General features: G+C 41.2%; 1 protein-coding gene across 2 annotated transcripts in view; it reads left to right on the top strand.

The window, feature by feature from the left end:
* Ino80 (INO80 complex ATPase subunit) overlaps nt 1-27,426 on the top strand; it is a 113,376-nt gene that overhangs the window by 62,544 nt on the left and 23,406 nt on the right. For both annotated transcript variants that reach the window (XM_028854439.2, XM_028854441.2), the window contains 2 exons: nt 2,705-2,832; nt 25,209-25,303. In XM_028854439.2, the coding sequence (XP_028710272.1) occupies nt 2,705-2,832; nt 25,209-25,303 (223 nt within the window). The remainder of the gene's footprint in view (nt 1-2,704; nt 2,833-25,208; nt 25,304-27,426) is intronic.

The following is a 27,426-nucleotide window of genomic DNA, read 5'->3' as shown; positions in this document are numbered from 1 at the left end:
GCTTGCTGCGCGCGCCTTTCTTTACCTCTGCACTTTTCTCACCCTAGCATCAGTTCATTCTAGTTCTCATACTAAGAAACTCTGGGAAGCAAGGAAGTGTGAAGACTGTTATCATGGTTTTCAAGTCAGTAAGAGGCTAAAGATAGCTCCCAGCTTAAGAGACTTCACTGCTCCTACAGACGACCCACGTTTAGTTCCCAACACCCACGTAGTGGGCTTAAAAAGTCCAAATCACCAAATTCAGGATTTCTGATGCTCTCCTCTATCCTCACTGGGTGCCAGGCACATACATGGTGTACATATATACATATAGGCAAATATTCTTAGGGTTACCAGTGCTGTGAGGAAACACCATGACCAAAGCAACTTGGGAGGACAGGGTTTATTGGGTTATGATTCTACATTGCTGTTCATCAGTGGAAGAAGTCAGAACAGCAACTGAAGCTGGAGGCAGGAGCTGATGCAGAGGCCATGGGGGGTTGCTGCTTACTGGCTTGCTTACTGGCTCATGGCTTGCTCAGCCTGCTTTTTTAGAGAACTCAGGACCACCAGCCCAGGGATGTCACCACCCCCAATGGACTGGCCATCACTGATAATGAGAATGCCTTACAGCCAGATCTTATGGAGGCATTTTCTCAACTGAGGTTCTCTGCTTTCCATAACTCTGGCTTGGGTCAAGATGACATAAAACTAGCCAGCACACATACACATAAAATAAAAAAATCTATTATTACAAAGTCAGAAGGTGCTTCTCAGAGTCTAGACACCGTACAGATTTGTGTGTACTTTGCTGCTGATTTGTTCTGAAGGGAGAGGAGACATAAGCAGGCTATAAAAGCATGAAGAGCTTAGCTTGCCCATTCCCATTCAGTGACTGAAAATCGTGTGGCTTTAAAAATGAGGGGAAAATGACTAGTTCTGTGGGAAATAGTAAAAGCTATCAAAACCAAGAGACTCCTGACATTCAGTAAAGAAGGAATTATGAGGGGAAGGGAACTTCTGGAATTGTTCAGAAATCATTGCTGCCTGATCAGACTTGGAATTTCCACTGGCCTCCTTGTGTGGTGCCAGGGAGAAAGCTCAGCACTCACTGCTGCACTGCGGTCATCCGATTGTGCTGGTAAGGAGACAGCAGAGAGACGAGCATGGCGGTAATCTAAACAGGAGCAAACCAAGAGATGAACAAAGGTGTGGAGCACAGCGGCGGGGAGGGGAGGGAGCGGAGCCCAGTGCGTCCTGGCAGCATTCCGAAGGTGGGAAAAGGGTGCAGTGCAGAGGAGTAAACATCCAGGACCCATAGCTTTGTAGCAAAAACAGAGCAGCTGGTGATTTGTTATGGTGCTGTCAGCACATCCGTTCTCGGTCGGTGTAGACAATAATTGTGTACTTGGCAAATAGTGGCAAGAATGACAGTTGAGAATTCTTGGACTACTGTCAGTACTTGGCCTTTGCAGTTCTGAAGAAAGCATGGTTCAACTCCGGAAACTAAGTTTGACTTCATAGGTTTTTCTTTTACTTTTGGGGGGTTTGCCAGTGTAAAATTCTCTATATTGTTTCTCCTCTTTTTGGTGTGTGTGCTCCCCAGCCACTTCCATATATATTGTTATGTAGCCCCTCAAGCCTCTTTTCTTTCCCTCTTAATGTAACAATTGTTCAGGGCATGTTTATGAACGGTCTGCAAACAGGAAACTCTCCTTCCTGGAATATGATTTGAGTGAATGGTACTGAATGGATAAGATGAAAACTTGGGAGTTAAGTGTTCTTAAAAGATCTCGAGCTGAAATGTGGGAAGAGGAAAGAGAAAACACAAGTTCATGGGTGAAAGTTTCATTTCACAGAAGCTTAAAGTCTGTTCTTTCTGAAAAACTGGGAGTAGGGCTCATTGAAAGAGCACATGCTAAGCACGTGGTCCTGGAATTGATAGCAGTTATTGGAGGGTGTCAAGGGTAGACACATTTACTTACATTTCTTGGTGTTTACATTATCTCCAGACAGCTGCCCTTGTCTCTGTCTGTTCTCATGCTTTTAGGGCATAACCTCTGTCTTAGCTACTGTTCTATTGCTGTGAAGAGATACCACGCTGAATACAACTTATAAAAGAAAGCATTTAAATGGGGGCTTTTAGAAGGTGAGTCCATGATCCGCCTGCCTGGCAGGGCGCCATGGCAGCAGCAGACAAAGTTCTGGAGCAGTGGTTGAGTGTACATCTTTCCTGCAAGTTGGAATCGGTGGCCTTGGGAAACCTCAAAGCCACCCCCAGTGACACTTCCTCTAACAAGGCCACCCCTACTAATCCACTAATTGGGGACCAAGCATTCATAAGAGTCTCATTCAACCCAGCATAAACACAGAATTAAAAGCAACAAGTTTCTTGAGATAAGTAAACAGAAGGATTAGCGTCTTGAGGGTACTTATAGCACATGACATACTTGTCACTAGTAGATAATGTTGTATACTTGGTGTCCCCTCAGTAAGAATGTGAACCAAACACTAATCAGCACTGTCAGCTGAGAGGCTGTCTCCAGCTCTTTCAGGATATGCCTTCACAAGCACTCCTAGAGTCAGGATTTAACAGAGCTTTCCATTCTACCTCATGAATATAAGCATCCTGATTACAGAAATTTCGGCAGCATACAGCTTTGCAGTAGGTGATTTGTTGCTTCAATTAAATAGTTTCCTCCCCTACCCCTTTTTTTCTCCCCAGGCAAGGAGAGCCTCATCACAGACAGTGGAAAGCTGTATGCCCTTGATGTCCTGTTGACTCGACTCAAGTCTCAAGGACATAGGGTCCTTATCTACTCTCAGATGACCAGGATGATAGACCTACTGGAGGTAGGAGAAGGAACCTTGGGGACCTAGGAGTCCTTGACATTTAATTTGGATAGGAATATGATGTCCCTATAGTATCAGCCATAATTACTGGGAACACCCAAAGTTGTCTTTGTGGTTTTCTAGTCTGTAGAAGGGGCAGAGTGCCCCATCCCCCAGTCATCAGAGGACTTCTGTTCCCTTAGCCAATGAAATATAATACTCTTCTTTTACAAGAGAAGAAATGCCACAATTTTAAAGCAGATCCTAGCCTGGGAAGTCTCTGAATTCTATATAGAAGTCAAGATTGGAGATTCAGTTTTTTGTCTATGTTTTTATTTTTTTATGCTAAAAACCCGGGAAACAGCTATTCAAGCAGATTAAATTTTATGGTTTTCATCTTGACTATATGTTGCAGACATTGGAATGAGCTCTGAGAATTAGGATATTTAAAATCTCCTGAGGTAATGTTAATGTACAGCCATGGTTCACCGTTGGATTAGCCATCAAAGACAACTGGTTACATGGTTAGGGCCTCTCTGTTTTCTTTTCTGAAGGATGGCTTATTTGCGCAAGAGGAGGTCGTAGACAGAAAGAAAAGAACAAGAACAAATAATCGCAAGCCACCAGAGTTAAGTCCCTTACAGGAAAGTTGGGAGAGGCTGAGGTATCTGGTGATCAGAACTATATAAAGAGCTCATATTTTTTGCTGGGTTTAATATACAAAAAGCTCTGTATGCTAGCATGCTACTTGAAGGATAGTATTAAGTAGAGATTACTGTGATGGTCCCTGTTTGAGAACAAGGAGATCAGGACCGTGAAGATACTGAAGGGATGGGATAGCGGAAGGGAAGGTGAGATGACTCAGCACAAGGGCACTTGCCTCCAAGCCTGGTGACCGGTGTTCACTTCCCAGAACCCACATGGTTGAGAGCTGAATTCCCACAGATTGTCCTCTGACCTCCACATGTTTATCTATACATGCACGCGCGCGCGCGCACACACACACACACACACACACACACACACACACACAAATAATAAAACAGTATTTTAAAAAGGAGTGGGGACGTTTTGGGTTCTTTGGACACCAAAGTTGACTTGGTAGATTTTGCAGGGTGTTTATCCATTTTGTGGGCAGGCTCCTTTTAGTAATTTGGTAACTTCTTTTAGCAAGAGATGTAATAAGCAACATCTGGAGTCAATTTTATTTCTGTAAATCTTAGATTTCATACAGTGCTTAGATTTGGGTACTTTTAACATGACAAACTTTCTGATTTGTTTCATGACATCACCTATTTATAAATGATGGGAAAGTCCTAACAAGTTTGAGCATAAGAGAGGCGATTAAGCCACTGTTACAAATGTTTTCTTTTGATTAGTTGCTGTTCACCCCAGTTTCCCACATGCAGCTCAGAAAGTAGAACCTAGGGCTTTCTGTATGCTAGGTATGTGATAACCTCAGCCATGTTTGGTGGTGTAAATCTTTAATACAATAAGGTTCTAATAGCAGCAGGTCAGCTAAAAGAACTCTGCTCAGAGCAAGTGACGACAGTAGCCAAAGTAGTGTAAGTACCAGTTGTACAGTGAGGGGCTCTCTTTTGGTTCTTGTGTGCTTGCCTCATCCTGAAGAGTTGGGGAAAGTACAGGGGAAGTAGTGATTGTCAGCTGTTAAGAATTACAAAGAGGCTGGGCAGTGGTGGCGCACGCCTTTAATCCCAGCACTCGGGAGGCAGAGCCAGGCAGATCTCTGTGAGTTCAAGGCCCCTGGTCTACAGAGCGAGATCAAGGACAGGCTCCAAAACTATACAGAGAAACCCTGTCTCGAAAACCAAAACAAAAGAATTACAAAGAGAAGTGCTGGAGAGATAGCTCAGCTGAAGAGCACTGGCAGCTCTTCTAGAGGACCCAGGTTCAATTCCCAGCACCCACATGGTAGCTTACAACTGTCCCTGACTCCAGCCCCAGAGAACCCAGTACTCTCTCTGGCCTATGCTGACACCCCACAAATGTAATTTACAGACATATGTGCAGGCAAAACACCCATGCGCATAGAAAAAATCATTTTTAATTACTGAAAGAGCAGTACACAATGGGCTTAGTAAAGATGGCAAAAATCTTTCTTTTTCTAGGGCTGTTTCAGAATTATATAGAGTCTCAAAAGTTGATTCATATTCAGAGAAGTTCCAAGGATCATGAGAGAATAAGTAAGCTGTAAGCTAGCTGTGACAGATGAAGATGAGTGTGGGTGGGTTCTGTCTGATATGGCCCTGAGTTTTAGGTGGCTTAGTGGGTGGTATTTATGAACAAGACAGCTGAGAACTTTAAAATGCAGGTGCCTCTCTGTGGAGAATTATAAATTAAGAAAAAGCAGATTCACAACCTGAGTTTCACAGCTGAGCCATGTTCTTCGTTCCAAGCAGTTGGTTCTCACAGAGCTGAGCTGCTAAGGAGCAAGTGGCAGTGCCCATAAGTGTTTACTGAAATGTAAACATGTCATGGTGGATCTCAGGGTAATGCAGCATTAGGTCTGTATTCCTGTATTTGTCAGAATATTTCCAGTCACTTTCATAATGGACTCATTCATGAAACCCGAGTCCCTGTGTCTAAAGATGGGCATTTATAGAAAGAGTATGCTTCTTCAGTATACCTGACATCTCTAACACAATACTTCCTGTCTGGTTTCTTCAGGCTCAGAAATTCAGTTTTTATTTTTGGGATACCACACCACCCCCCCCCATTGTCATCTTACAGTTGTACAAAGGGGGAAAGAAAAGTTCCCACTTAACGTGGGAGTTTAAAGACACTCGAGGCCACTGAGATTCGATGCCTGTCTGGGGAGCATGACCTCTCGTTCACCCAGTGGTCCTTTTCCTCCCTATTATTCCCATCTTTTGCCTTGGCCCTGCTGTTCGTTTCTGTTTCTCGAATTCAGCAAATTAGAAGGCAATATGAGGCCTTTAGTGGGGGCGGCACTAGTTCTGGGCTCCTGCCTTGGCTGGTTTCTAAAGCAAGTGACAGCTGGGCGTGGTGGTGCACACCTTTAATTGCAGCACTCGGGAGGCAGAGGCAGGAGGAATCTGAGTTTAAGGATAACCTGGTCTGCATAGAATTCCTGGTCAGCCAGGGTGAGACAGTGAGACCCCATCTCAGTTAAACACATAAATAGTGATTGATAGCCTTTTTTTCTTTTGATAAAAATCTCACTTCAATTTAAATGTGTAAGTGTCTGATCTTCCAAATATAATTCTGTACTCAGAAATGTTTTAGCTCGTTACATGGCATTCAAATAAATATTTCTGAGTGAGGAAATTAAAGAAAAGGGGAAATTTGCTTACAGAACTAGGAATTTTATCGTTTGCACGGGCAGAAGTAGAAGATAGTCGAGATGAGTAGGTGTTGCATTCTGGTGGACTTGCTACCGTGGCGTCACCTATAGTGTCTTCCCTGTTGAGGGACTGTGGAATCAGATGTAGCCCTGAGCAGCTGGGAGGAGCTTGTACAGCTGTGGGTCACACAGGCTCGTCTGCTGCCACCTTTTTTGTGGGGAAGGAGGCCCATCTCTGTGATATTTTTATAGTTAAAGAGAGCTGTTAATTTATTACAGACAGCTTTCATTATATCTGGGTTTCATCTTTGGAGATTCACTCCTGTTGCATAAGTAACTGAGTCTGAATTTAAAAGAAATACATCGATCGATCGATCGATCTCCTGTGCAGTATAAAAGTCCTTGTAACAAGTCAGTCAACTCATGATTGTGTGGCATGGTTAATACGGACTGAAATCCAGACAGATCTTAACCTGAACTCATATTTTAAAATATTAGGATATAGAATTAAATCCAGATAATCCATAGCTAAATGTGACACCTGAGACCACTGGGTTGTGTAACTTGTCCAGGCAATCCTGAAGTACAGCTCCTCACTGGAGAAGGATTCATCCTAAACAGACACTGTTGTGTCATCTGAGCACTGGCTTCTTTACAGCTCCAGATGACCTTTGGGAACCATGATTTTGGCTATGCTAGGAAGCTAGCATGTTCTTAACTGTCCCCGCAGAATGAAAAGCAAATTTGAATCACTATCAACTGAATTTTCATAAGGTCTTAAGAATGGTAGGGAAAATGTTTTAGCTTACAGCCACACTACTTAAAATCAGCAGAGACAGGAAAATCTCTGGGGCTTGCTAGCTGCCAGCCTAGCTCTAGTTTCAGTAAGAGACCCTGTCAAGGGAATAACGTGGATAGTGATAGGACAGGACACCTGATGTACTCTGTTGCCCACTGTATACAGATGAGTATATCCACACACACATGTGCATTGGAAACACATGTTAAAAAAAGAAATAAAATCTATAAATAAATATACTTATTTTCATGACACTTGTGAGCAAGGCATTATGCTAAACAGCAATGGACCTAGTGGAATAGACTTTACATACACAAATAACTGCCAAATGAACCCTGATACTAGTGCCAAAATTAAGCATTAGCAAAACTAAGGATAGCTAGAGGGAATATGTTTATTTGTAACTCAGCCACTTTTGCAGAAGGCTACATACATAGAGAGTAAGATCTGAACTGAATTTAAATTGGATTGTAATTATCAGGAAGAAAGGAAATTCAAAACTAAAGAAACCTGATTTTTAAAAGGCAATGATGTGAAAGTATAAACTTGGAGAGATAGTCCACTGTGACTGGAAGATACAGTATAGGAGAAAAGAAAGGCAAAGATTATGTTGAACCCATAAGAATCTTAGAAAAGAATCTTCTCTGAAGTGATCTGTATTTTGTAAGGGAAATAAAGCCATCATATTTCATTCTCTTGGTACGTTATGCTTAGGCTACAGAGAAACTGTAACAGACATAGAGAGGAGTCTACTTTTTCCTGGTGATATAACCCAAAGATGAAGCAATTTCAAAAAAATGAGTTACACCATGTCTGGAGGTTTTTGATTCAACACTTTGAGTCTTTCTCTCACTTTGCTTTATCAAAGCGAAATTGGGTTAAAATGAACATCAAAGGCAAATTTGAAATAAACTTTAGGGTGGATGAGGCCCTGCCCCATTTCCCTTCCCCACCTGGCAGTGAGCATCCTTCTACTGGGAAACAAGAGTGAAGCTTGAACCAATCTGTGAGTCCCAATTCTAGCCCCAGGTCTCTTTGTAGACTTCATTGACCATCCACTGGACAGTGGGAGTGACTGTAATAGCACCTATCCTAAAGGCCATCCTGAGGATGAGATGAGCTGAACCAGGGAAAATACATAAAACACTGACTATACTTAGGGAATGCTCAGGAAATCCCAGCCATCAACAACACAGCACCAATACTGCAAGGTTCACCTAGTATCTTTGCATTACGCTACTGTATCTGTATATCTGTTTTACTTAGTGAACTTGAAATGGTTGAGAAAGCATTTGCTAAAACTACTTCATTATGCTGATACCTTTGTTTGCATGTCACTGGTTAAACATGTAGGATATAGAGCCTGGCCCAGTAGCTCATGCCTTTAATACTACTAGTACTTGGGTCTGAGTCAAGAGGATTGCCACAAGTTTGAGATCAGTCCCTCACTCCATAGAGAGTCTTTGGCTAGTTCTTCGTTATGAGGTGAGACCCTGAGAAATAATAAGTAGGATTTATGGATATGATCCAGAACTGGTCTGAACTTGTAGGAGCTTTCAAAATGGAGGACTATTGTAGATTGAGAACAAGCTAGAGTGTGGGCAAATGGGACCCTGAACCTCCACCTGTCTTCACTAACCAGAATAGTGATGCCTTTATCTATTTTGCATATAGAGGGAGTTGATTAACCTTTAGTTTGGAAAAAGTTGTAGTGTTTTGTCAGCTCTGATAGCATACTCCTGCAATCCCAGTACTCAGGGTGCTGAAGTAGGAAGATTGCCCTGAGTTCTAAACTCTCCTGAGCTACAGATATGAGGGGCCCAGAAAATGCCAGTGTTTTAAAAATAGTGTGTTCTACAGCAGTTGTCTTTCTTTTTTGAAATTTTTTTTCATAAAATATATTTTGACCATGTTTTCCCCTCTCCTGATTTCTCCCAGATCCTTCCTACTTCCCTACCCACCCAAATTTGTTCTTTAGACAAAAAATACCCAAACAAATGAAAATGAGTCAAAAAGTCTACAAAAATACCACTGAGTTCGTTTTGTGTTGGTCAGTTTCTCTTAGGCATGGGGCCTGCCCTAAAGTGCACTTGATATACCCAGTGAGACTTGTTTGGAGAAAAGTAAAGTTTTCCTTTGCCAGCCGGTCTTGGTTGCAGATAGCTTCTTGATTAGAGGTAGGAGTCTGTGTCTACTTCCTCTTGGTTGCTAACCTGTGCAAGCCTCAGGCATGCTGCCCCAGTCTCTGAGTTCATATGTGCATCAATCTTGGGTCTGGTAGACACTGTTTCCCTGGAGTCATCCACCACCTCTGGCTCTTACAGTCTTTCTGCCTCTTCCGCACAGATCCCTGAGCCTTGAGGGGAGGGGTTTGATGAAGATATTTCATTTAGGACTGAGTGCTCCAAAGTCTCTCGCTCTCTACAGTAGTGTTTCTTAAACTTGATGCTTATAAGCAATACATCATCAAAATGTAGATTCTGGTTCTGCCTTCGGTTTTGCGTTTCTGACAAACTCCAGGTGTCCCTAGTGATGAATGTCATTGGCCGGTCATGTCCAATACCAGGGCTCAAAGGGACTCCTCTGCCTTTCTTTCTGCTCTTTGCTTGTGTCCTCACCTGTGGATTTGGGGTGTATATTAGTTTCATCTTTGAAACTTCCCTAAGATATATTTAACAAATAGAAATCATCTTTAAGGTAGATTTAAGATAAATCTTCTATGTTCATCTACTTTTGTGTGTATGTATATGTACATATTTATATATTCTGTATAACAAATAGGTATAACTTATATCTATCTGTTAGAGAGCAGTCATTTCTTTAATATAGTTGACATTCCTGTACATGTATATAATGGATCTTGATCCAGTCTACCCTCAACTCCCTCTTCTCCTCCCCGGCATGCCCTGCTCCCACATACACTCCTCTTTTTGTGATAACCTATAGACTAGTTAGCGCTGCCTACTAGAATGTGGACTGCAGTGAGTTATGAGTACACTGGCCATGTCATATCTGGAAGGCAACATTTCGACCCTCTTCCCCATCTTCTTACCTCCTTTCTGCCTCCTTTTCTGTGATGTTCTCTGAAACTTGGCAGAGTGGAGGTGTGTTACATAGATGTCCTTTTTAGGACCAAGCATACAGTGGGCACTTACTCTCATCCCTTTATCAGTTTGAATTGCTGCATTAACTGTCATTACAAAAAGAAGCTTCTCTGGCCAAGGTTGAGTAAGTATTTAGAAGACAGTTTGACAACATGTCCTTTAGGAAAACAACAGAAGTAGATGCCTTGATAGAGCATCTGACCTCCAGAGCAATGGACGTTTATAATACCAGGCATAGATTTCTTCCTGTGGATCAATCTTTATATCCAACCAGAACCTTGGTTATCTTCATACTGTTTTTGAACCAATAGGCATCTTGCCTAGAAGGCCAATATTGTAGCATTCAGAGTTCACGCACAGCTGGGTAGTACAGTTGATGGCTTTTCTCCCTCAGTGGTCTACATAGCACTTCCTGGCACTATGCAAAGCTAGCCAGATGAAAGAAAATGCTGGCTGTACTTTCAGGAGGGGAGGCTAAAACCTTTTTAGAATATGGATTAGCCTATAGAAAAATGTCTGCCGTAAATCAAACAGTGAAGGGGAAGATGAATAGGAATCTCACTTACACAACTTAAGTAAAACATAGCTCTCTGAACAAATGAAGATAGATTTCTTCCGTATCCCAGAATCTAATCAATATTTATATGTATAATTCAGCTATCATTTGGCTTAAAAGGGCTTATTGGGAAATGTTATCGTTTATACTATTTTCTACAGAGAAAATTACCCTTGGCCGGGCGGTGGTGGCGCACGCCTTTAATCCCAGCCCTTGGGAGGCAGAGGCAGGCGGATCTCTGTGAGTTCGAGGCCAGCCTGGGCTACCAAGTGAGTTCCAGGAAAGGCGCAAAGCTACATAGAGAAACCCTGTCTCGAAAAACCAAAAAAAATAAAATAAAATAAAATAACCCTGGACTTTTTTTTTTTTTTGGTTTTTTGAGACAGGGTTTCTCTGTGTAGCTTTGCACCTACCCTGTACTTTTAAATTATAACCTGTTTTTATGTTCAGGCTATCTATATATTATTTCTCCTGCAGTTGTACATAAAATGTTTTTACATTTTAAAAAAAGGACAAATACTATAGAATTGTATTACATGAAATATATAGAGTATACAAATTCATAGAGACAGAAAAATTAGACATTATCTCAAGATGGAGAAGAAAGGAATATAGAGCAATGATTTCCCAAGTACAGAATCTGTTTTATGTGATGGAAAAACCCCACAAATGGACAGTAGTATCAGGACATAATATCATGAATGTAATAAATCAATACAATTAATGTAATTAATGAGTATCATAATTATAATTATTTAATGAATACTGCAAATGTAATCAATGAATACCACAAATGTAATTAATATTATGAGTGTAACTAATGAATGAGTGTAATTAAAAAATAAATTAATTAAAAAGAAAAGAAAAGAAAAGCTAGCCAACAAGGAAGAGATTTTCAGATCAATTCCAGCTTAATTTCTCTATGTCCTGCAACCGGAGTGTGCTATGTCTTCAGCAGCAGAGTCTTACTGTGGAGGTATGGTGTGCAATGGCAAGTAGCCTGCCTTGTTGGGGTGGCTTTTGGAACTTCCCTGACCAGTAACTCTGTAGTGAGGTAACCCACACCAGGGCACTGAGATTTTATAGTTAGCTTACAGAATAATAGGTTTCTATAAGGGTTTTTCATCTGTTTGGATTAACCTGTTTCCTTCTTCCTCCCTCTTATTTACCCTCCCCTATTCTCCTCCCACTTGGTATTTGACCCTCTCCTTGTGCTTTCATGGCATGTGTGTCCTGCTGTCCCTCCACCACTCTCGTGGGCCTTTCTACCTTACTGACCTCTACAAACATTCAAAAGTAAATACACATCAAAAGTGTGAAGCTAGGATAGATATGTGAGTGAGAACATGTAGTCTGTGACTTGTTGGAACTGAGTACCTCACTTGGCAGTGTTTCTGGTTTCATTCATTTTCCTGCAAATCTAAAAGAATTCATTTTTAGGCCGGGTGGTGGTGGTGGCAGTGGCGGCAGTGGTGGCACACGCCTTTAATCCCAGCACTCGGAGGCAGAGGCAGACGGATCTCTGTTAGTTTAAGCCAGCCTGGTCTACAAAGTGAGTTCCAGGGCAGCCAGAACTGTTACATAGAAACTTGGTCTCCATAAAACCAAAAATAGTCTTTTTCTTTACTGCAGAATAAAATTCCATTGTGGTTGTGCACCATATTTTCATTATCCGTTTATCATTTGCTGTGCATCTCACCTAATTCGATTTACTAGCTATTGTGAATAGAAGCAGCATTAAACATGGGTATGCAGTAATTTCCATAATTGCTGTACCAGTTTGCACTGGTACCAACAGTGGATAAGTGTTCCCCCTTCTCTTGATACATGCCAGCATTTGGTGTCATTTGTGTTCTTGTTTTGTTTTTGTTTGTTTGGCTGGCCTCAAACTCAAGGAGATCTACTTGCCTCTCTTGCCTCTGCTTCCTGAGTGCTGGGATTAAAGATGTGTGCCACAAGCAGCTGTCATTGTATTCCTGATAATAGCCATTTTTGCTGGGGTAAGATGGAGTTTCAAAGTAATTTTAATTATGTTTCCCCTAGTGGCTAGTGATGTTGAACAATTTTTAAATTGTTTGCTGGCCATTTATATAGTTCTTTTTTTTTTTTTTTTCAAGACAGGGTTTCTGTGTAGCCCTGACTGTCTGGAGCTCACTCTGTAGCCCAGGTTGGCCTCGAACTCACAGAGATCCACCTGCCTCTGCCTCTGCCTCTGCCTCTGCCTCTTGAGTGCTGGGATTGAAGGCGTGTGCCGCCACCACTGGCTATAGTTCTTATTTTAGAACTCTAGTTACGTGTCCATCTCCCCTCCCCTCCCCCCCTTTTTTTAGTACAGTTATTTCTTTTTAGTGTTTAGCTTTTTGAGTTCTTTCTATATTCTACATACTATCCTCTGTCAGGTACATACTGGCAGAGATCCCCCCCTATTCTGTAGGCTGTCTCTTAACTCAAGTAACAGCTCCCTTTGCCTATACAGCAGCTTTTTAATTTCATGTTATTCTGTTTGTTGATTATCAGCCTTATTTGTAGTCTGAGTGGTTAGAGCCCTGTTTAGAAAATACTTGCCTGGGCCTTTATCTCAAAGTGTGTCTCCTATGTTTTCTTAGAGCAGTTTCAGAATTTCAAGTGTAATTTTGAGGCCCTTGATTTATTTGAAGTTGAATTTTGTGCAGAATAAAAAGATAAGGATTTAGTTTTATTCTTCTACGTGTAGCTAGCCAGTTTTCTCAGCACTATATGTTGAAGATGTTGTCTTTTCTCCAATGTGTATTTTTCGTGTTTTTTGTTTTGTTTTTTTTTTTAAATTAGGCATCTGTAGTTGTATGGCCTTGTAACTGGATCTCTCTTCTATTGACTTGATCTGTGAGTCAGTTTTTATGCCAGACTATGCTGCTTTCAATTCTATGGCTCCATAACTATGACTTGACATTAGGTATGATGATGGCTCCAGCAGTATTCATTTTGCTCAAGGTGCTTTGGCTATCTAGGATCTCTTGTGCTTCCATATGAAATTTAACATTTTTTTTCTATGAAGAATGCCACTGGAATTTTGATGGAAATTGCATTAAATCTTAAATCTGTAGACTGCTTTTGGTAAAACAGCATTATTCACAGCAGGTGATTCTTCCATCTAGAGTCTTCCTCATTTTTTTCTTCAGTGTTTTAAAATTTTCATTGTACGGGTTGGAAAGATGGTTAAGAACACACGTTGCTCTTTTGGAGAACCCAAGTTCAGTTCACAGACAGCACCCACATTAGGCAGCTCACAGCCACCTGTAACTTCAGCTCTAGGGGATCTGATTCCCTCCTACCTCTGAAGACACCACGTACACATGCACAGGACCCCCAACATACACAAGAATAAAATAATTATTTTTTTCATTACAGAGATGTACCAGATTGATTAAGCTTATTTCAGGACTGTTGTGTTTGTTTGTTTGTTTTAGGTTATTTTGAATAGAATTGTTTCTCTATTTTTTCCCTTTTTTATTTTATATGTATGGAGTGTTTTCCCTGCATTTATATGTGTACAATATGTGGGTATAGTGCCTGAGGATGCCAGAAGAGGGCATCAGGTCTCACTGGACCTAGTATTACAACAGGTGGCTGTAAGCTGCCATGTGGGTGCTAGGAATCAAACCAGGGTCCTTTGGATGAGTTGCCAAGTGCTCTTAACTGTTGAGCCATCTCTCTAGCTGGTTTCTTTTTCAGGTTGTCATTGGTATATAGGAAAGCTAATGATTTTTGTGTGTTAATTTGGTATCCTGCCACTTTGCTGAAAATACCTATCCATTATGAGTTTTCTGATACAATCTGTAGGATCTCCTATAGTATAGAATCTTGTCATCTGCAAACAGGGGTGCTTTGCCTTCTTCTTTTCCTATTTGTATGCTTTTTGTTTGCTTCTCTTGTCTTAATGCCCAAACTAACACTTCAGCACTATATTGAATACATGTGGAGAAAGTGGGCCATCTTATGTTGTTACTCATTTTAATAGAATTCTTTTGAGTTCTTCCCCATTTAAGGTTAGCTATAAGCCGGGCGGTGGTGGCGCACGCCTTTAATCCCAGCACTCGGGAGGCAGAGGCAGGCGGATCTTTGTGAGTTTGAGGCCAGCCTAGGCTACCAAGTGAGCTCCAGGAAAGGCGCAAAACTACGCAGAGAAACCCTGTCTCGAAAAACCAAAAAAAAAAAAAAAAAAAAAAAAAGGTTAGCTGTAGTTTTGTTGTATATATAGCATTTATTATGTTGAGCTATGTTTCTTTTGTTCCAAGTTTCTTCAGGGCTTTTAAGATGAAGTGATGTTGGATTTTTGTCAAAAGTTTTTTACATTTATTTGTATTTTTTGTTGTTGTTGTTGGTTTGTTTTTGGTTTTTTCGAGACAGGGTTTCTCTGTGTAGCTTTGCGCCTTTCCTGGAACTCACTTTGGAGACCAGGCTGGCCTTGAACTCAGATCCACCTGCCTCTGCCTCCTGAGTCTGGGATTAAAGGCGTGCACCACCACTGCCCAGCGTTGTTGTTTTTTTTTTTTTTTTAAGATTTATTTATTTATTATGCATACAGTGTTCTGTCTGCACATATCCCTGCAGGCCAGAAGAGGGCACCAGATCTCATTACAGATGGTTGTTGCTGGGAATTGAACTCAGAACCTTTGGAAGAACAAGCAGTGCTCTTAACCTCTGAGCCATCTCTCCAGCCCTATTTTTTGTTTTTGATATGAATGCTGGTGATACACTTAGGTTCTTCTGCATGTTCAGCAAGCACTTACCAAATAAGCCATCTTTCCAGCCCAGTACTACATTATAGAATTCTGCTTTGGCAATGTCTCGCTTATGAGTACTAATTTCTCTTCCAATTTGCTTCCTAATAAACAACCTCAGGCCCGGGGATGTAGATTGAGTGGTAACTTAGCCTAGTAAACATGAAATCCTGGATTTAATTTCCAGAAGGAAGAAATACAAGCATATAATCCCAGGTCATCTGGAAGAACAGCCAGTGCTCACTGAGCCATCTCTCTAGTGCACAATAGTCCACATCTTTTTTTTCTTCTGGGGAGGCTGAGACAGAAGGGTATTGATTTTAGGCCAGCCTAGGCTACAGAGCAAGACCCTGGGTCAAAATCAAAAATGATCTAGAAAGATAGCTCAATGGTTCAGAGAGCTTGCTGCTCTTAGAAGGACCCAAATTTGGTTCCTAGTGTCCATGTTAGGAGGTTTACAACTATGTCTAGGGAATTGGACACCCTCTTGACCTCTGTGGGCACCCACATAAAAGTACACATACATACAAACATACATAATTATAAATGAAATCTTAAATTAAAAAAGGGGGAGTGCTGCTGGGTAGTGATGGTGGTGCACACTTTTCATCCCAGCACTCTGGAGGCAGAGGCAGGTGGATCTCTGAGTTCGAGGCTGAGCAAGTTCCAGACAGGCTCCAAAGCTACACAGAGAAACCCTATCTTTTGGTTTTTCTTTTTTTTTTTTAATTTTATTTATTTATTTATTTAATGCCGAATGCTGTTTATTGAAGGAGGGGGAGGAGGTCTTAAATGCAGGCTTACAGCACAATGGGAGAACCCCAGAGGGCAGAAGTTTGCTACAGACGTTTTACAATCTTGCATCCAAGTTGTTAAGGCCCATTGTGCAGGATACACAGACAAGGAACTTCCCTTAAGCATTCAGGAGGGTGGAACCTGGCAGGAAATTAGCATAGGGAGGATATCAAGGTCAAGGTCAGCAAGCAAGGCAACAGTTACCTAAAACGGGGCCCAGGACCCTACACGTCCCCCTTTTACTAAAAAACAAGCTTCTGACTTAGGTTGCGGGGGACGTCAGCAGGTCACCTTACCTGTCATGGAGATGCCTGCCCAGGCCACACAGGCGCTCTGTCTTAGGTTGGTGAGCACCCCCCAGGTATTACCCATCTCTGAATACTCATTATCATACAGGCTCAATCCTGTGTGAGCTGAAGAGTTAACTGCTGCCAAAGATCTAAAGGTGGCACTGGGCTTGCAATCTGTGTGTTTGAAACAGAATAGACCAATAGAAGTCCTAACCCACCCATAGCCAGTAAGCTAAAGGCAACTTAGCCATTCCCTTCCTTCCTTAACGAGCCTTACTGCAAATTGGAGTCCTTGTAAGATGGTATCCCAAAAGCCAATGTAACTTGAGTTTATAAATTTATAATTTTCAAAGCCAAACGAAATTTATATAGCTATTGAATTAAATTTATCATGCCCAATAGAATGAAAGATTAACTAACTGTAAGTAGCTACTTTTGCAGCCAGGGTCTCCACTGTGCTAGCTGTAGTAAGCAATTATGAAATGGTAATCCCAGAAACAGTAGCAGCGGTGGCTGCCATTGCTATAACAGCAACAACAGCAGCAGCAATGTCAAATTCTCTTCTGGAGTGTGTGGACATCCACTGGCATGGATACAACTCCAGGAACACGAACCGCCAAGGCCCATTTTTCTTGATCCCAGCATGACTTAAGCTGGCAGTTCTGCAAAAGAACAACTAAGAACCATAAAGAAAAAAAACAGGGAGCTCATAAGGAGCATAACTAATGGTCTTATAATGGCTACATTCAGGCTCATAAATTTTAAGGTACCTTGGGGGGGGCTAAAAGAATTTCAGGATGCCAATAAATGTTGCACAGAGCCACTCCTGAAAAGTAGGTACTACACCAGCTTGAAAAATTGTGAAAATGAAAAGGCTTAGCTGGCATGCTGCTGTTAACAAATGGAGGTCAGTGACCTTCAGTGTTATCCTTAATCTCCAAGGTGTCTGGGTGACACGTTCTCAAACATACTTGAAAAAGCAGTTACCATACATTACCTTCTGGAGAATCCAACTGCATGGCTACAGTTCCTAGGCTTACGTTAATGCTTGCCAAGACTGGCCATATTGGGCTCTCAATCCCCATTGGCATCAGAAGGGGAGAGTTTTTCACAAAGGCCCAATAGGTCTCTGCCATGTTGGGCTTCAGCAGCAGCCACAGGGCGCACACAGCACTCAGGAATCCAATGAGGAACCTCATTGTCCTGAGGAAAAACATAAACAGAACCCCGGGGCCAAACCAACACCAGATCGGGTCTCCAAGTGCCAGTAGAAAGATCCTTCCATCATTCCAGAGGGTGATTTGCAACAGGAGCCCTCCAGTGCTTATCTGCAGCAGATACTCCAGCAGAATCCACCGATAAAAAATTTAAAATATATAAAACAAGGGAAAGAATAGAATGTGGAGAGGAATGATGAGTCCCTAGTTCCCCCTTATTTTACTTTAGTAAAATATGTTTGTTTGGGTTTTTTTTTTAATAGTTCAAATTTTTCTTTATTTTTTTATTTTTTTATTAATTTGTTTTTCTATTATCAGCTTGATACAGTATGTATTCTTATCTTAATAGTGAAATGTTTCATTGAGGCTTGCTCAGTAATTGAGTAAAACCAAAACTTATTATAAGCCACAGTTGTCCTACGGTCCCCCATGCTATATATATATATATAGCTTCCATGGTTCTGTGGGTTGTAGTCTGATTGTTCTTTATTTTATATCTAGAATCCACTTATGAGTGAGTACATACCATGTTTGTCCTTCTGGGTTTGTGTTACTGCACTCAGGATGATTTTTTTCTAATTCCATCCATTTTCCTGCAAATTTCATGCTTTCATTGTTTTTCTCTCCTGAGTAGTACCCCATTGTGTATATGTGCCACATTTTCTTAATTCACTCTTCAGTTGACGGGCATCTAGGTTGTTTCCAGGTTCTGGCTATTACAAATAGTGCTGCTATGAACATAGTTGAGCATGTATCTTTGTGGTATGAATCAGCATTCCTTGGGTATATGCCCAAGATTGTTATGGTTGGGTCTTGAGGTAGTTCGATTCCTAATTTTCTGAGAAACCGCCATACTGATTTCCACAGTGGTTGTACAAGCTTGCATTCCCACCAACAGTGGAGGACTGTTACCTTTGCTCCACCTCCTCTCCATCATTGACTGTCATTGGTATTTTTGATCATAGCCATTCTGACAGGTGTAAGGTGGTAACTCAGAGTCATTTTGATTTGCATTTCTCTGATGATTAGGCATGTTGAGCATTTCTTTAAATGTCTTTCAGCCATTTGTGATTCTTGTTTTGTGAATTCTCTATTTAGCTCTTTAGCCCATTTTTTTAATTGGATTGTTCAGTATTTTGATGTCTAGTTTCTTGAGTTCTTTATATACTGTAGAGATCAATCCTCTGTCAGATGTGGGGTTGGTGAAGATCTTTTCCCATTCTGTAGGCTGTCTTTTTGTCTTATTGACCGTGTCTTTTGCCCTGCAAAAGCTTCTCAGTTTCAAGAGGTCCCATTTATTAATTGTTGTGCTCAGGGTCTGTGCTGTTGGTATTATATTTAGGAAGTGGTCTCCGGTGCCAATGCATTCAAGAGTACTTCCTACTTTCTTTTCTATTAAGTTTAGTGTAACTGGATTTATGTTGAGGTCTTTGATCCACTTGGACTTGAGTTTTGTGCATGGTGACAGATATGGATCTATTTGTAATCTTTTACATATTGACATCCAGTTATGCCAGCACCATTTGTTGAAGATACTTTCTTTTTTCCATTGTATACTTTCTTTGTCAAAAATCAGATGTTCATATGTGCATGGATTAATGTCAAGGTCTTCAATTCAATTCTATTGGTCCGTATGTCGGTTTTTATACCAGTACCAAGCTGTTTTTATTACTATAGCTCTGTAGTAGAGCTTGAAGGCAGGGATGGTGATGCCTCCAGAGGTTGCTTTATCATATAGAATTCTTTTAGCTATCCTGGGTCTTTTGTTTTTCCATATGAAGTTGAGTATTTTTCTTTCATAGTCTGTGAAGAATTGTGTTGGGATTTTGAAGGGGATTACACTGAATCTGTAGATTGCTTTTGGTAAGATTGCCATGTTTACTATGTTAATCCTACCTATCCATGAGCATGGAAGATCCTTTCATTTTCTGGTATCTTCAATTTCTTTCTTTAGAGATTTAAAGTTCTTATCAAAAAGGTCCTTCACTTGTTTAGTTAGTGTTATCCCAATGTATTTTATATTATTTGTAGCTATTGTAAAGGGTGATGTTTCTCTGACTTCTTTCTCAGCCCTTTTATCATTTGTGTATAGGAGGACTACTGATTTTTTTGAGTTGATTTTTTTGTTTGTTTGTTTTTTGTTTTTTGTTTTTTCGAGACAGGGTTTCTCTGTGTAGCTTTGCGCCTTTCCTGGAACTCACTTGGTAGTCCAGGCTGGCCTCGAACTCAAAATGATCCACCTGGCTCTGCCTCCCGAGTGCTGGGATTAAAGGTGTGCACCACCACCACCCGGCTGTTTTGAGTTGATTTTGTATCCTGCCACTTTACTGAAGGAGTTTATCAGCTGTAGGAGTTCCCTGGTAGAATTTTTGGGGTCACTTATGTATACTATCATATCATCTGCAAATAGTGAAAGTTTGACTTCTTCCTTTCTAATTTGTATCCCTTTGATCTCCTTTTGTTGTCTTATTGCTCTAGCTAGAACTTCTAGTACTATATTGAATAAATATGGGGAGAGTGGACAGACTTGTCTGGTTCCTGATTTTAGTGGTATCGCTTTGAGTTTCTCTCCATTTAATTTGATGTTGACTGTTGGCTTGCTGTGAATTGTCTTTATTATTTTTCTGTATCTATTGAGATTTGTTTTGTGACCAAGCATGTGGTCAATTTGTGAGAAGTCTCTATAGGGTGCTGAGAAGAAGGTATATTCTTTTGTGTTAGGATGGAATGTTCTGTAGATATCTATTAAGTCCATTTGAGTCATAACATCTGTTAGGTTCTTTATTTCTTTGTTAAATTTCAGTCTGGTAGATCTGTCTTTTGGTGAGAGTGGTGTGTTAAAATCTCCCACTACTAATGTGTGGAGTTTGATGTGCGTTTTAAGCTTTAGTAATGTTTCTTTTATAAATATGGGTGCCTTTGTATTTGGGGCATAAATGTTCAGATCGAGATTTCATCTTGGTGGATTTTTCCTGTGATAAATATCTAATGTCCATCCTGATCTCTTTCGATTAATTTTAGTTTGAAGTCTATTTTATTAGATATTAGGATAGCTACACCAGCTTGTTTCTTAGGTCCATTTGCTTGGAAAGCCCTTTCCCAGCCCTTTACTCTGAGGTAGTGTCTGTCTTTGAAGTTAAGGTATGTTTCTTGTATGCAGCAGATGGATGGATCCTGTCATTTTTAGGATTGATTTCTTCTGTTTCTTCTGGGTTGGTATGTTCACGTCTTGCAGGTGTAGAATCGCTAGGTTCTGGTGTTGTCATATAGGTCTTTATGTTGTTGCCTGTATTTTTGCACTGGCGTCTACTCATCTCTTCCTCTGCTTGGTGTAGGCAATGTCTGTGTCTGAAGGTGCCGTTCTAATTTTTAGTCTTGGTTCACTAGGAGTTCTTGGTTAAATTGGTGCTGTTGGGCTCTGTTTCTTCGGGAGCAGCTTAGTCAAATCAGTGTTAATGGGTTCTGTCTCTGGGAGCAGTTGTTCCCAGTTGATGCAGGGTGTGCTTATGGTTTCAGTGGTTGTTAGGTTGTAGGGGTTAGTTTTTTTGTTTGTTTTTTGTTTTGGGGGGAGGGTTTGGTGGGGGAGCAAGGAAAGGTAGCTGTCTGGTCTCTGGAACTCCGATGGGTAGGGCCTAGGGGCTAGAGACCTGATCTGTCCGTCTGGAGATGGGAGCTTACCTGTTCTCAGTCGGTCAAGTGTATACTTAACGATTCTGGTGATCTAGTTCGGTGGCTGGGCCATGCCTTCTTTTGTGTTCTCAGGTCACATTTTGCTCATTGGTCAACTCCTCAGCTGATCTTGTTTCCTCAGACTTCAAACTGTAGGGTTCTGAATCTTCTCCCGGATGGATTTCAGCTGAGCAGGGTAGTCTCACCAACACCTCCAAGTTGTTGGGTTTCACAGTTGTTGGGTTTCGCAGGATCAGCAGTTGGGTCCTGGGTTGGCCCCAGACAGAGTGTTCAGATCCGTTCTAGATCTGTTCTGGTTCCGTCCCACGGAGACGGCTCCTTCCCCAGGTGTTGGGATTATAGGTGTCCCTGTTCCAAGCTCTTGATTAAGAGCTTGTTTTCACTAACTCTTCAGCAGGTAATAGCTCAGTTTCTGAACTTTATTGCAACTGTGTCTCGGCCGCTGCGCCTGCCTGCCTGCCTGCCTGCCTGCCTCTGTGGCCCGCCACCACTGCCTGTATTTTATTTTATGTATAAGAATGTTTTGTCTGCCAAGTGGTGGTGTGCATGCCTTTAATCCCAGCATTCCAGAACAGCCAGGACTGTTTCACAGAGAAAACCCTGCCTCAAAAAACGGACGGACGGACGGAAGGAAGGAAGGAAGGAAGGAAGGAAGGAAGGAAGGAAGGAAGGAATGTTTTGTCTGCATGTATGTGCACCATGTGCATGCCTGATCCGCAGAGAATTCAGATGAGGGCTTTGGATCTCCCTGAATCTGGAGTTAAGGATGGTTGTGAGACACCATGTGGATGCTGGGAATCAAACCTGGTCCTCTCCAAGAGCAACAAGTGTTCTCAACTGCTGAGCCATCTCTCCAGGCCGCAAGAGCCTTTTCTACACCTTTCAAGATGACAGTGTGATTCCTGTCCCTTGAGTCCATTTTTCTATAACATTTATTGGTTTTCAAGCATTGAACCATACCCACATCTCTGGAAAAACACCAACTTGGTCATGGTCAATGATTTTTTTTTTTTTTTTTATGTGTTCTTGAATTCAGTTTGCTAATATTTTTGTTGAGAATTTTTAAATCTAAGTTCAAGAAAACTGATCTATAATTTTTCATTGTTGTATCTATCTGCTTTAGGTATCAGGGTAATATTAGCTTCATAAAAAAGTTTTGTAGTGTCTCCTGTTTTATGAAATAGTTTGAGAAGCATTAGTTTTAGTTTTGTGGAGGTTTGGTAAAATTCACCAATAAATCCATCTGGACCAGAAATATTTAATTACTGCTTCAGTCTCATTGCTTATTATAGAAGGTTTTGTTTTGTGTTGTTTTAGGGTTTTAGAGACAGGGTTTCTCTGTGTAACAGTCCTGGCTGCCCTGGAACTCACTCTGTAGACCAAGCTGGCCTTGAACTCAGATTTCCACCTGCCTCTGCTGGGATTAAAGGCGTGCGCCACCACCGCTGGGCTTTTTCCTTGGGGTTCGTTTAGCAGAGGGTTTGTCAGTTGTATCTTTTCAAAGAGCCAACTCTTTGTTGCATTGACTCTTTGTCATTTTTTTTCCATTTCATTAATTTCTTCCCTGGCCTTAATGACTTCTTTCTGTCTACTAATTTGGGGTTTGTCTTGCTCTTCTTTTTCCAGGGCCCTAAAATGCATCATGAAGTTATCTCTCTCAGAGCTAAGAACTTTTCATTTCCTTTGTTAAAGGAAATAACTGCCTTCTTAATTTTCAGATTGGCTTTAAATATTTTCATTTTTATATATGAGGATAAGGGATGAGTGCACTGAGTGAAGTTGCCCAGTTGCCAGAAGAAAATGTCAGACCCCTTAGAACGGGAATCAGAGGCCCTTGTTGTGAGGCTCTCCATGTGGGTGCTGGGAACCAAACTCCTCTGCGAGAACAGTAAGTGTTCCTGACCACTGAGCCATCTCTCCAGCTCCATTATTTTTATCTTGGTTTCTTCAAATTCCTTAGTCATTCTTCGTTAGTTCATGTTTAATCTCCTTGAGTTTGTATAGTCACTAGGATTTTGTTTGCTGTTGACTTGTAGTCTTACTTCATTGTAATCACATACTAGACAAAAAAAAAAAAAAAAGATTTCAGTTTTCCTTTGTTGAGGCTTACTTTGTGTCCTTATATGTGATCTACTTCAGAGAAAGTTACACCATGGGAAAAGTCCTTACCGCCGCAGGAAACCAGTGTAAATGTCTCCAGTATGTAGAATTTACTGGCTTGTTGGTTTGGGTTGGTTGTTTTTGTAGTACTAGAGATTGAGATAGTCACTTAACTATAGCCCTGGTTCTCTTTCAGTTTTGTATTATAAAACATAGTCTCATTGAACAGTCCAGCCTGGTCTTGAACTTACCATCCTGCTTTAGCCTTCCAAGTAGCTGGCATTACAGAGCTGTTTCACAAGGCCTGGCTGATTAGTCTTTTTCAGTAGGGAAAAGTTATGTTAGACCCTATATATAGTTGGAACTTAGTTGTGGTTCTTAATAGATACATTTATTCTAAGACTCCCCAGAACCTGAGACATATACACTTTTTTTTCTGTGTATGCATAAGATAGTTTATCAAATAAGAATTTACTGGTAGCTAATAATAAAATAAAATGTAATACACTATATCAAAGTTATTTTAAAAATTACTAATTGGCCTGATATGCTGTAAGCCTTTAATCCTAGCACTTGGAGACAGAGGCAGGCAGATCTCTTTAAGTTAAGGGGCAGCCTGGTCTACAAAGAGTTCAGGGCTACGTAGTAAGACCTGATCTCAAAGACAAAACCCAGCAATGCATGCCTTTAATCCCAGCACTTGGGTGGAAGAGGCAAGTGGATCTCTATGAGTTCAAGGCCACCCTGGTCTACAGACTAAGTTCCAGGACAGCCAGGAACCCTGTCTCAAAAGAAAAAAACAAAAACAACTTATTAATTACTTGTTTCTTATTTTCTGTTTCCTATTTTCAAACTGCAGCTTTACTGTAGGTAGACTGAAGCAAGGAAAGTGAAACCACAGATTGAAGGACTACTGTTAATGTTTGCTGAGTGTGTTCGTCTGTCTGTGTCTCTGCCTGCCTGCCTGCCTTCTTCGGGTCTCATGTTGCCCAGGCTGGCCTTGAATTTGCTTTGCAGCTGAGGTGGTTCTTTCTTCTCCTGATCCTTTTGCCTCCACCTCCTAAGAGCTGGGAACACATGTCTGTCTGTTTACACATAGGCTACCCTGTTGAGATTTGGACATGAGCTTTCTACAGTGAACTTTTTGTAGTATCATCTTGGTTAACAGGAGGGAAAATAAGCATGAGTTTGATCTTCTTCTCTAAAGAACCGAAACTTTTGAGACAAGGGAAACAGTTTTCCAGCTGGATCCCTTAAAGTCTTTTCTGCATCTTAAAATTGTGATTCGGTGATCAGATGAACATACTCAGCTTAGGAAAATTACTTTGTCATCTGTCTCACTCTGATACTGAGACTGTAAATTCAAGAACTTTAATCCGAAGGGATTTGCCAAGGGTGGGGCCGAGTGTTAATTACTAAAAGGAAACTGGTCGTTGTTCATAGCTATGAAAAATCTATGCTCAGTGACTGAAAAGCCATTTTATTTTGGGGGTTTAGTCTTTATTTGGGGGAGGTTGTTTTTATAAAGCCTACAGAAATCTGTATTGAATTAGTTTCCAAATTGAGGTTGAGATTACAGGTTTTTTAATTTCTTACAGGAGCAATAAACTCACTTGCTGCCCTTTGATAATTAATCATTCCCCCCTGTTCTGTGTATAATGACTTCAGCCTGGTATGGAGAAGGTGGGCAAAAGCTTGCGAATTAGAATGCAGTGATTTGTCGGCATCAGACTTACTGTGTTCTTTTATCCTGCTTGACAGGAATATATGGTTTACAGGAAGCATACCTACATGAGGCTGGATGGTTCATCCAAGATCTCAGAGAGACGGGACATGGTTGCTGATTTTCAGACCAGGTAACATTAATGAGCATTACAAAAATCCTTTTGATTTTCCTCTAGTGCTTTCAGTGATGAGTTTGTTTGTTTTAATCCAGTGCATCTTAAATTTTTTTTGTTTGTTTGTTTTTTGGTTTTTCGAGACAGGGTTTCTCTGTGTAGCTTTGCGCCTTTCCTGGAGCTCACTTGGTAGCCCAGGCTGGCCTCAAACTCACAGAGATCCACCTGGCTCTGCCTCACGAGTGCTGGGATTAAAGGCATGTGCCACCAACGCCCGCATCTTAAATTATTAAGCATTCAACATAGCATACCTAATTTTTGTGTGTGTATATTGATATGTGTGTTCCTATGTGTTTGTCAGAGGTCCACATTACATGTCTTCCTCACCAATTTGTTCTCCAGTGACTCACTGAACCTGGAGGTTACTGATTGGACCTGAGTAGCTAGATAGTGAGGTCTAGGTATCCTCCTGTCCCTACCTCTGGCTCCAGGCAGGTGTGCACCACCACGTCAGCTAGTACCCACTGTGCTCAACATTGCTAAGTCTGCTTAGAGTGGTTCAGATCAAAGAACAAGAGTGTGGATAGTAATATGAAACATAGCGATAGGACTGTGTAGCCTTGAGTCCTAGAACTGGCTCTGTAGATCAGGCTGGCCTGGAGTTGGCAGTGGTCCTTTGCCTCTTCCCCAATGCTAAGATTACAGACATGAGTTACCACACACAGCCATTTTTGTCTTACAACATCAGTGCCTACTATTTTGGAAACTAAAGTATTTCCTTTTCTTTTTTAAGATGAAGATAGAAGCCGGGCATGGTAGCACACGGTTTTAATCCCAGTACTCAAGAGGCAGGCGGATCTCTGAGTTCAGGGACAACCTAGTCTACAAATCGAGTTCCAGGACAGCTAGGAATGTTAAACAGAGAAACCCTGTCTGGAAAAACCAAAAAAAAAAAAAAAAAAAGATGAAGCTAGAGATACAGTTATAGGTAGTTTGTGCTGTATTTATCTCTTGATATCCCCTGCCTCCACCTCAGGAGTTCTGGAACTACAGGCATTGCTACTTATAGCAATATAAGGATTTCTGAATATGAACGAGGACCCACACACACACACACACAAAAGAAGAGAACGTCAATGTCTATGAAGAAAGTGTTGACAAAGCTACGTTAGTCTAAAGACATAGCTCAGTGATAGAGGGCTCACTTAGCATGTGCAAGACAAGGAGCCAAAGTAGCCATCTCTCCAGAGTTTGCTTAGAGTTGATTTCATTTCCTCCGAGCTTTCTGGTGTTATAGACACAGAACAGTGTGACAAGTGACAGTGGAGTTCAATCTGTCCTATTCGTAGCTCTCAGTCACAGCACCTCTCCCAGCTGCTTATGAAATTTCAACTCCAGCATGTTACATTGGGGGGGGGGTTATAAGAGCCATTACTGCACTGGGTGTTGCCTCTCATTGTGCTGAGCAGTCTGGTGAGTGCTCTCCTCAAAGAGCAAGCCGTGTTCTTCAGCAGATAGGTCTGGTAAACCCCATTCATAGCGCGCTCTTCCTCACATTCGGAGAACTGAGAAAGGTGGTAGAGGAACTAAAGACGTCCGCAGTGCTTCATATAACAGCCCTGGTGTCCTGGAACTCACTATGTAGACTAGGATGGCCGAAAACTCATAGAGATCTGCCTGCTTCTGCCTCCTGAGTGTTCGATTAAAGGTGTGCACCACCACATCCAGCTTAAGGCTAATCACATTTTTAAAAATCGGAAAAAAATTTAAGAGAAATAATTTAGACCTTATAGTGTGAATAAGAATGGTTCTGACTTTCTAGACTTCAGTTCATTTTCAATTAGTATTTATCTTTTTAATTCTTGGGAAGAAAGTTAAGCACGTAGCTATTTGTGTTAATTAATTTCTTTTATTTTAGTTTTATTTATTTACTGTTCTACTTATTTGTTTGCTTCCTTGAGACAGGTTTCTTATAGCCCATGTCTTTGAATGGCTGATTCTCCTGTTTTGTTTGAGGCAGGGTCTCTCACTGTAGCCTAAATTGGCCTGAGATTTGTAACATGTTGACCTCTGATGACTGAGTTTACAGCTGTTCTAGCTGACCCCATTCCAAGAGTGGGGAGGGAGGGAAAGAAAGGGGA

Source organism: Peromyscus leucopus, chromosome 4, assembly GCF_004664715.2.
Source record: "Peromyscus leucopus breed LL Stock chromosome 4, UCI_PerLeu_2.1, whole genome shotgun sequence".
In the NCBI taxonomy this organism is placed as follows: Eukaryota; Metazoa; Chordata; class Mammalia; order Rodentia; family Cricetidae; genus Peromyscus; species Peromyscus leucopus.
This window is presented reverse-complemented; position numbering and strand designations above follow the sequence as displayed.